The sequence below is a fragment of the Mirounga leonina genome, unplaced genomic scaffold, assembly GCF_011800145.1.
Source record: "Mirounga leonina isolate KUSES-001 unplaced genomic scaffold, KU_Mleo_1.0 Mir_488, whole genome shotgun sequence".
Classification (NCBI taxonomy): Eukaryota; Metazoa; Chordata; class Mammalia; order Carnivora; family Phocidae; genus Mirounga; species Mirounga leonina.
In genome coordinates this window covers 4,091,376-4,101,523 of record NW_023270777.1, presented here as the reverse complement: position 1 = coordinate 4,101,523, position 10,148 = coordinate 4,091,376, and the positions used below count along the sequence as shown (strand labels likewise).

The window sequence follows — 10,148 nt, the reverse complement described above, 5'->3', positions numbered from 1 at the left end:
AAGAAGAAGAAGAAGAAGAAGAAGAAGAAGAAGAAGAAGAAGAAGAAGAAGAAGAAGAAGAAGAAGAAGAAGAAGTAGAAGAAGATAGTAGGATGAGAAAAATGAAGGGGGGGAAATCGGAGGGGGGAGACGAACTATGAGAGACTACGGACTCCGGGAAACAAACTGAAGGTTTTGGGGGGGGTGGGCGGATGGGTTAGCCTGGTGATGGGTATTAAAGAGGGCACGTATTGCATGGAGCACTGGGTGTTATACGCAAACGATGAATCATGGAACACTACATCAAAAACTAATGATGTAATGCACGGTGACTAACATAATAAAATAAAATTAATTAAAAAAAAGAAAAGAAAAATAGAAATTCATGCCCAAAAGTCCACGACGGGCGCAATACCAACATTTTCAATAAAGTCAGGATCAGACTCTGCATTTGCATGAGCTGGCCTCGCTTGTCTTACCCTCATCCTGGCCCTGTTATAATAAAAAGTTGTCTTTAGAAATGGCCCATCCACTGTAGCTTGTGGATTTTAGTTTTTAAAATGTCGTGTTAAAATATTACTTATCTCGACAATGGGTTTTTTTTTTCAGTGCTGTCTTAAATCTTGTACCCAAGCTGAGTTCCTCACCTGCCTCACCCTAGTCCCCGCCCTGCAGCGGAGTGTCCTTGACAATGGAGTTGCCAGGTGAAATTCCAGACGTGCAACTTAATTTGAATTACGGATAATGTATACCCCACGGGAAGTACTTACACAATAAGGTTATTCGTGTATCTGCAATGCAAATCGAATTGAGCATTATGACTTTTAACTGCTAAATCTGGCAACCGGACTTGATGAGTACCCTACTGTAGGCCCTCCCGCTAACATAAGGCAGTATCTAGCCCCTGGCACGTACCCACCCACCTACACATGCATTTTGCACACTCTAAAAGCCACACTCCTGGGCGTTAACGCGTGTTTCCCCGGAATGTTCCTTCTGGGGTTTTCCTTCGGGCCCCCTGCTGTATTGTTTCAGTCACTGAGCCTGACCCTAATCCCCCGGGCCCTGCTCAGCCTCCAGAGCACCCTCCATGCCGGGTCTGGAGCATGAGAGACCTGGACATGAACTTCATGCCAAAGTGCGCGCCGCGCGTGGGGAGACGGGTGACTCTGCGCGATCCCCGGGGAGCAGAGCCTGGGCGGTGGGCCTCCAGCCTAGATCTCGCTCTCTTCGAGAATCTCCTCCATGGTGTGGGTCAGGGTGAAGTCCCCCTCGCTGCTCTCGGACACGCTGCTGCCCTGGGGCCAGGCTGCGTGTCCCCGCGGGGGCCGGGCGCCCTGCCCCCCGAGGCCGTGCACGGACAAGTGCAGGAGCTGCCCATTGCCGCCGGATGAGGGCTGCAGCTTCTGCAGCGTCCCCGTGCCGTCTGCCTGGGACAGCTTCTTGGGACATTTCCCCAGGAATCGGAAGTTCTTCTCCAGGACCCAGGCCCTGCAGCCCGAGTGGCGGGCAAGCAGGAAGCGGACCCAGTGCTTCCGCAGCTCCGCCTTCACCTGCGGAGGAAGAAGAGGGGGGGTTACTGTGCTGGAGTCAGGTCACCGTGTGTGTGTGTGTGTGTGTGTGTGTGTCCTCTCGGCAAGTGTGCCACCGTGGGGAAACGTACCTTCTAACTGGGGGAGATGAGCAGAGAGAAGCGAACAAGCCTACATGTGTGGCCACGGAGCAGGATAGTGGGGCAAGGAGACAAAACTTAGAGATACCATGTTCCGGAAAGGACTGTGTGGAGGGGGCATAGGACACCTGCCTGGTGGACATGGCACCCCCCACGGGAAGACGGGCAGCAGGAGTGAGCAGGAAGGAAGAGGGTTTTGCTGTCCAGAAGCCTGCATTCTGGTGGGTGAAAGGGGGCTGGAAATGTCACCAACTCCTAAAGCCAGGAGGAAGCCACCTGCCCTCCCCCTTTCAAGCCTCTTTCCAGCGGAGCAGAGAACTGGTAATAATAATAATAATAATAATAATAATAAAAGTCACCATAGTTAGCAAGGACTGGGCCCTTTCCAGGAGCCCAGCAAGCCCAGGGCCACACTATACAGCAGGGACAGCTATTATTCCATTTTACAGATAAGAAGACTGAGGCCCAAAGAGCTACAGTAACCCAACAGTCTCAGACCTGCTAAGTGGGTGAGGCACGGCCAGAATCCAAAGTTCAAGCGGGTTCCCCCTGTCACGCTTAATGTTCTCTGGGTGTCCCCAGCAGGGCCAGGGTTGGGTTCTGAGCCTCTTTCATGCATCCCGACACCTTCTCCCGGCTGTCTGGGCTGCCTCCTGCTCTCCCTACTGGGTGCTCACAGTGCATATTTGCCCCAGTCGCTACACATTCCCCCATCACATAACCAGAAACCTCCGGGCGCAGCAGGATGCCAGCCCCAGCCTCACCGGGACCTGGATGGCAGCTTCGGAGACGTACCTCTCCATTGGCAAAGCAATACTGCAAGGCCATGAGTAATCCCTGCAAAGAGAGGAGGAGGTACCGTGAGGTTTGACTCAGGACAAGATGTGTCTGGGAGTGGCCTGGAAAGTGCAAAGGCCCGCCTCGTCTTAGTAGCCCCCGAAGAGGTAGGCAACTACATTGCTAGCCCTAACTAGAGTTTGTCGTACTGGTTATATTAACTTGGGTTTCACTGGGATCTCTTCTGACTTTGACCCCCACTACCCGTATCAGCCCAGGTGTTTGCTTAGATGCTTGTAGGTTAATGATGATTAAATCCCAAAGACCCTATGTTCTTCATTCAATTATCCAAATATTGTACAAGACCACTATCCCATTTCTACTTGTCTATAGTGAGCAATGGCTAAATTTTTGCCTGAATTGCATCATTTCCTTTTGGGAACTGACCCTGCCCTACTCCCTGGGCTTCTGGCAAGGCTGTCAATCATAGTCCCCATGTTCTAGGATGGCCATCACCACCATAATCAGCCCAAATGGGCACGGGACCCAAGCAGGGCCAATGTGAGTTCTTTTCCCTGGGAACAGAGGAAGGGTTGCACTCTCGTCCCTGTGTTTGCCAACTTTACAGTCAAAGTAAGCCTAGAAATGGTAAGAGACGGATGCCCGATCTTGTTTGGGTACCTGGATCCAGCTACACCTGATCCTGAAATTTTCATTTATGCGAGATAATAAATAACCCCTTCTCCTGTCAGAGCATTTCTTTTGAGTAGATCATTTCCTGCCTGTGGTTTCTCATCACATGTAGATTAAAATAAAAATCCCCCAACCACAGAAGGCACTAAGGTGACCTGGGCTCTGTGTCTGCCTCGCTGACTTCATCCTGTGCCCTGCTTGCCCTCAGCTACTCTATTCCAGCCCCATTGGCCTTCTGGCTTCCTCCAGCATCTCAAGCTAATGTACTAGCTACCCGTTGCTGTATAACTCAGTGGATCAAAACAGTCAAGATTTACCATCTCACACACTTTCTACGGGCCAAGAATCCAACTGTGGCTTAGCTGGGTATTTTGGCTCTGGGTCATCCTTCAGGTTGCGGACAAGATGTTGTCAGTGTTCTGAAGGCTTGACTTGCTTCCAAGATGGCTTACATGCCTGCCACGTTGTTGCTGGTTGGTGGTAGGAGGCATCAGTCTCCCCCACAGAGCTGCGTGAGTGTCCTCATGACATGGCAGCTGGCTTCCCCCAGAGCGGGTGATCCAAGGGAGCCAGGAGGAAGCTACAACCTTGATGACCTGGCCTCAAAAGCCACAGCTTCATGTCCACAATACCTCAACGGTCACGCAGGTCCACCCTACTCCATGTCAGAGGGCACTCCACGGGGCTGTGAATACCAGGAGGCGAAGATCCTTGGGGGCCATATTGGAGACTAACTAGCACAACTCACTACTTACTGAGGTCCTTTCACGCTTTCTGTCTTCTGGACCATTCTTCCCTCAAATCTCTGCAATGCTTCACTGCCAGGAGTCTGGAATCAAAGCTGCTCTAGCCAGTGTTTGTCTTCCAGCATTTCCTGACTCATCTGCTTCCTGATGTGATACCCAGCTGCGCTAACTTGCATACCACAGCTTCCCCCATGACGTGAGCATCTGTGGCCCCTGGGCTATGTGTCTAAGGTACTGGAGCTCCATACACGTGCAGGAACCAAGTACTTGAGTGTCTATGGAAAGAACCCTGTAAAATGCCAGGACTCACAAGGAAAGGACACATTTCCAACTGAAGAGTGAAGGTCACAGTGCAGGCTCTCTCCCATCTCTCTTGATCATGTTTCTCTTGCCCCCTGTGGCTAGTAAGGGCGGCCTGGTACTGGAAAAGGAGCTGAAATTGTAAAGGAGTTATAACATGTTGTCCTGGGGGGAAATTCTTATGCTCTTCCTAATGGAAGCTGGAGATCTTGCAAGCTGGCTATCCCAGCATCAGTCACATGTTTGGATTCTGCCCACCAATGAGGGATTTTCTTTCTCTTATGCATCTTTTATTCCATGGCGATAGCTCCTAAACAGGGGCATGGTGGTACCAGTTTATCACTGTCACATGTCTCAGTGGAGGTTCCCAGCAGCCATGTACAGTTGGCAGGGTGGGTTATATTTGCCTCTGGGCATATATTAGAAGGGGTACCTTTCACGTGTCAGAATCCTCACAAATGAGCTGGCGAAAATATGATTCCACATCACAAACATGTCTTTCACCTCTTTGGGTTCTTGATTCACTGTTTTAGGAGGCTCCTGGAGTCCAGTTAACTCTGATTCTAGATAAAGTGAGTGTGAAGGGAGTGGTCCCGCAGAACAGACGGCTCTCACTTCCTATGTCACCACCGCTTGGCAATCTCTCCAAAGATCCCTTGATGGTGAAATTCTTTAAGAAATAAACACTTGGAAGAGTGAAGGAGCCTCCAAGCATCAAGGAGAGGCAGCTATTGGGTCCATGCCAATTCCTGCTGATGCACTAAGATATGACTCACCAGATGTGCTCCCACACATCCGCCCATGCCTACTCTCACCTCTGCCTGGTGGGATGAAGGGGAGCAGGGCAGGGGTACTCAGAAGGTGGGAGGCTTCTGTCCATGCACAGGCTCTGTCAGTGTGTTTCTTGGCTCAGTCTGCAGAGCAAATCGTGGGTCCTCATGTTTCTCAGTGGGGCATGGTGGTGGGCAGAGCTCCAGCTGCAGGACCAAAGGATCCAGCGTGGTGGTGAGTCTCCAGAAATTACCCCAAGGATCTCTCCCCTCCCTGTAGGCATATGCTACTCCTCACATGAAACCGAGGACCTTGTTTTCCCTCCCCTTGAATCTGGGATGGCCTTGTGACTTCCTCCTACCAGGATAACATGGTGGAAGTGACATTCTGGGACTTCCGAGCCTATGCCTTAACAGCACTGGAAGTTTCTACCTTCTCCCTCTTAGAACATTCGGGGAATGTTCTGAGAGTCCAGCTTCCAGGCTATGAGATGCCCAAGGTAGATGGAGAGGCCATGTAGAGGAGAACCGAGACTCTGTGATTGAGAGCCTCAGCTGAGCCCCAGCCAACAGTTTGTGTCAATGTCCAGCCATGTGAGTGAATCATTTGGGATGTTCCCAAAGATGGGATGTTCCCAAATATGTTCCCATCTGAGCTTTCAGATGTTTGCAGCCCCATTCAAAAATTGCATGTATCAAAAGTATTGCTCTGCTGAGCCCAGGTGGCCCAGCTTATAGAATCATTAAAGATAACAACACGGTTCCTGCTTTAAGCCATGAAGTTTTGGGGTAGTTTGTCACATAGCAATCAATGGAAGGACTGAAATAAGCTCCCTTGCCAGAGGAGTCTGATAGGCTGATTCCTTTTTTTTTTTTTTAAGATTTTATTTATTTATTTGAGAGAGAGACAGAGCATGAGCATGAGCATGGGCAGGGGGAGGAGGCAGAGGGAGAGGAAGAAGCAGGGAGCCCAATGTGGGGCTCAATCCCAGGACCCTGGGATTATGACCTGAGCCGAGGGCAGATACTTCACTGACTGAGCCATGCAGGCGCCCTGATAGGCTGATTCTTCCTCAAAATTTGTCCCCATAGCTCCCCTTGAGCATCTGGTCCTCAGAGGGCCTTGGGTGTGTGAGATCAGTTGACCAAGGGCTCACATGACCAATCAAGCCCTCAGAGGAAGAAAGGCCATTAAATACTGCTGACATAATAGGTATGAGTTCTTGTTTCGTTCTTGACATTTTTAATTTGGGATTACCTTTTAAAGAAGATGAACACCAAACAACATAGGAAACCCAAATTATTAAAGCTTCACCATTGAAATACTCCCCCAAAGACTGAAATACATTAAATACGGTTTCATAATGGGAAAAAAAAAGAAAGGCTACCAATGGGTCCTGTGTCTCAGCTCAGAGCCACACACAATTCAGTTCCAACAGAAGGAAAAAGGAACCAAAGTTGCCCAGACCACATGACCCAGGCTCTGTCTCTGGCCTTTGGGGAGCATGCAGTGGGCAGGAACATTCTCTCCACTTTGTCCCTACAATCTCAGCACCTGACTCTGCCCAGTGACAGTAGCTTTAAGACTCTGATACAGGGAACGTGGCGTCCCCTGGTTGGGATCCTCACAGAGCATCATGATGGAGTGCTTCCCTGCAGGGGCTTAACCTCTACAAAGAAACCTCATCTCTGATGGCTATTGGCATATGCAAGTTCTCCCGAGTCCTCTGTCGCTACAGTGGTAGGATAATTTCTCCCTTATGGTGACAATGTGAGGGTTCTATGAAATCAAAAGCGTTTGGGGGTAAACAGATGTTTTCTAGTGTTCCATTTTAATTCCTCTTCTGGTATTTTTTTTTTTTAGTTAGTTATTTAGTTTGTGTGTTTTCCAGAGATAATAGCATGTATCTTAACATATCATATTAATACTAGCATAATTCTGGCAAAATATAGAAAACTTCCTTCACTATAGCTTCATTTCCTCCTTCCTCTAAAGATCTAATGATCTTTATAATATAGTTTATGACAAGAATACAATTTGTAATAATTATTTTATACAATCTAATGTCTTTAAAAACAGAAGAAGAGAAAACACATATATTTATAGTCTTTTGTATTCACTGTTGTGTTTATATTTTCTAGCGCATTTAATTTCTTCCTGTGGATTTGAGCTACTGACTGGTGACATCTTCAAGCCTGAAGGACTTCTTTTGATATTTCTCCTAAGGAGGGTTTGCTATCAACAAATTCAGTCTTTGTTTATCCGAGTATTTTTTTTTTTAATTTTACCTTCATCTTGAAACATAGTTTCAATCCTTGGTTGAACTGTTTTTCTTTCAATATTTTGATTACATCATATCACTGCTTTGGGACCTCTACTGTTTCTGATTATAGTCAGGTGTCACTTTGTATTGTTGGTCCCTGTGTGTAATGAGTCATTTTTCTCTTGTTACTTTCAAGAGTTTTCTCTTTGTGTTTGTCTTTCAACAGTTTGTAACATTTCTAGGTGGGGATCTCCTTGTTTTATCTTCTTTGGGATTCATTAAGCTTTCTGGATTCACAGATCAATGTTTTTCATCACCTTTGGGAAGTTCACAGCCATTATTTCTCCAAATGACTTTTCTGCCCCTTTTTCTCTCTCTCTTGTCCTTCTGGGACTCCCATGTGTAAGCTAGTATGCTCAATGGTGTTCTGCAGGTCTCTGAAACTCTTTTATTTTCTTCACCTTTTTTTTCCTGTTTCTCAAATTGGATCATTTCAACCAACCTATCTTCAAGTGCTTTGACTTTTTTTCTGTCACCTGATTCTGATATCAAGCATCTCAAGTGAAATCTTCATTTCCATTATTGTACTTTTCAACTCCAGAATTTTTCCAGATTGTCCTTATTTTGTAATTTCTCTCTGTATTAAGATTTCCTAATCGATGAATCTTTGTCATCATACTTCTCTTTAATTCCTTAAACATGATTTCTTTCAACCATTTGAACATATTTTTTAAGGATTTTATTTTTAAGAAATATCTACACCCAACATGGGGCTCTATTTCAAACCCTGAGATTGAGAGTCGCATGCTCCATCAACTGAGCCAGCCAGGCACTCCTGAACATATTTATAATAGCTTCTTTGAAATTCTTTGTCTGCTAAGAGACCTCTCAGAGAGTTCTATTGACTGTTTTTCTTTTTCCTGAGTATCGGTCACACTTTCTCTGCATGCCTCATAAATTTTTTTTTTTTGTTCAAAACTGGAAGTTTTATAGAATCTGATCCCCTACTCCCCACTCCCTGGGTGGTTGCTGGTGTTTGTTTGTTTAGTAATTTTCCTGGGCCACTAGTTCTGTGAAATTTTTCTTCCCTGTAGTCACAGCCACTGATGTCTGTGCTCATTTCAAAAATTTTTGGTTTTGTGGTTAAGTCTGACTTCCTGCCCCTGTTTATAACAGCTTAACAATTAGTCAATGATTGGTCAGAAGTTGTGCTCAACCACCTTAAACCAGTAAGGCTTCCACACTCTCTGACAATGGATCTGTGTGTGGCTTGGGGGACCCATTCCAAGTTTAGACAGTTTATAAGTCTTCTGTGGCTTTTACTTTCCACGTCCCTTGTCTTCTGGGTGTGTGTGCAGGAACTTGTGTTCAGCCATCGACAATGTGGATATTCTCTCTGGTATCTCCTGAGAGTATATGCAACCTTGTACGTGTACACAAGCCTCCAGCCCACCAGAGAGATATGTAGGAGCTGATCGAGGCCCATGATGGGTGTCTCATTCCTCAAATCCTCCTGTTAAATTTCTGGCTAGCTTGCCAGGCTGTTTCTCATCCCAGCTAGGATCACCGTCTCAGGCGGTGACATTTTCATTTCTCTATCCTTTGCTACCGAGATCACTACTGTATTTGACAATGGCCAGGGTGTGGGCTTTTCCTGCTCTTTGACTGATCAACATCAAGTCAGCCCCTTTCTGCAGTGAAGCTGCTAGTTCTCACTAGAATTTCCTCACTGATGGAGAAGAGGTTGGAAGACAAGTGCACTTCAGGCTAAGCCAACAGACCCCACTGTTCTTACTTAGATTTAATAATTTTTCTTGAATAAACTCTTTTCAACATTTTGTATGCCTTTGGCTGGTTTCCAGGGCCCTCAAGGGGTTGCTGTTGTCAATTTTGTGCAATTTTATTGTTGCTTTCTGGGGAGGAGATTTGCCAAGCACCTCTCTCCTCCATTCCATAAATCCTGCCTTATACTAGCATTTTAAGATTATTAGTCCCAAGGTTACCACTGTATGGGGACTCTGCTGCTGGCGCTGTTTGTGATGGTCTCTTGCATTCATGGCCTTTGCTACTGAGCCATGCTTTTCAGGGAGAGGTTTTTGTGGTCTCCTCCCTTTCAGTCCAGGCTGGGTCTGGGATTTGCTTTAGTTTTTTTTGTGTGTGTGTGTGGGGGGGGGTGGAAAGTGCACCAAGTGGCGGGGGCAGAGAGAGGGAGAGAGAATCTCAAGCAGGCTCCACAATCAGCATGCAGCCCAACCTGGGGCTCAATCTCACAACCTTGAGATCATGACCTGAGCTGAAATCAAGAGTCGGATGCTTAACTGACTGAGCCACCCAGGCGCCCCTGGGATTTGCTTTAAATTTTAGAATGCAGCAGAAGTATCATTGTGTGAATTTCAGACCTAGGCATTTAGAAGGCCTGGAAGCTCCTGCTTTTGTGCTCTTGGGAGCTCTGAACAGCCATGTAGGAAGTTCAGCTTCCCTGCTAGACAGAGAAAGAACCTACAGCAAGGGAGAGTCCCTAAGACTGTATGGAGCTAAGGGATGTAGCTGGCAGTGAGAAATGAAGCCCCAGAAATTTGATCCAAATGAAGCCACTCCAGCTAGCCCCAGCCACGTGAGCCTTCCCAGCTCACGCACCAGACATAAGAGTGGTGAAGCATCTTGGAAGTTCCAGCTCCAGCAGGCATCGCGTGGAGCAGAGGTGAGCCATCCTTACTATGCCCACCTGGATTTCTGGCCCCCAGAATAATGAGAAATAATACAAATTATTGTCGTTGTAAGCTACTAAGTAACGGGTAACAATTTAAGGAATGGATAACCAAAATACTACGGTGAAGGAAGCACAGCTCTCTCCAACACATCTTGACACAACTATCAAGCTTCAGGAGCCTCCTGGTCTCGACTTACTGGTTCTTACCAAGTTGTATTGTGTTCTGAGTATGTCACC

The 10,148-nt window shown here is 47.0% G+C and overlaps 1 protein-coding gene across 1 annotated transcript in view; it reads right to left on the bottom strand.

Annotated features, from left to right (window-relative positions):
- Positions 1-309: 309 nt before the first annotated feature.
- Positions 310-10,148, bottom strand: part of GLP2R (glucagon like peptide 2 receptor) — a 51,522-nt gene continuing 41,683 nt past the window's right edge. Inside the window, exons 12-13 of the mRNA XM_034989303.1 lie at positions 2,447-2,488; positions 310-1,532 (exon numbers count right to left, since the gene is read on the bottom strand). Coding sequence (XP_034845194.1) covers positions 1,194-1,532; positions 2,447-2,488 — 381 coding nt within the window. The 3' untranslated portion in view covers positions 310-1,193. The remainder of the gene's footprint in view (positions 1,533-2,446; positions 2,489-10,148) is intronic.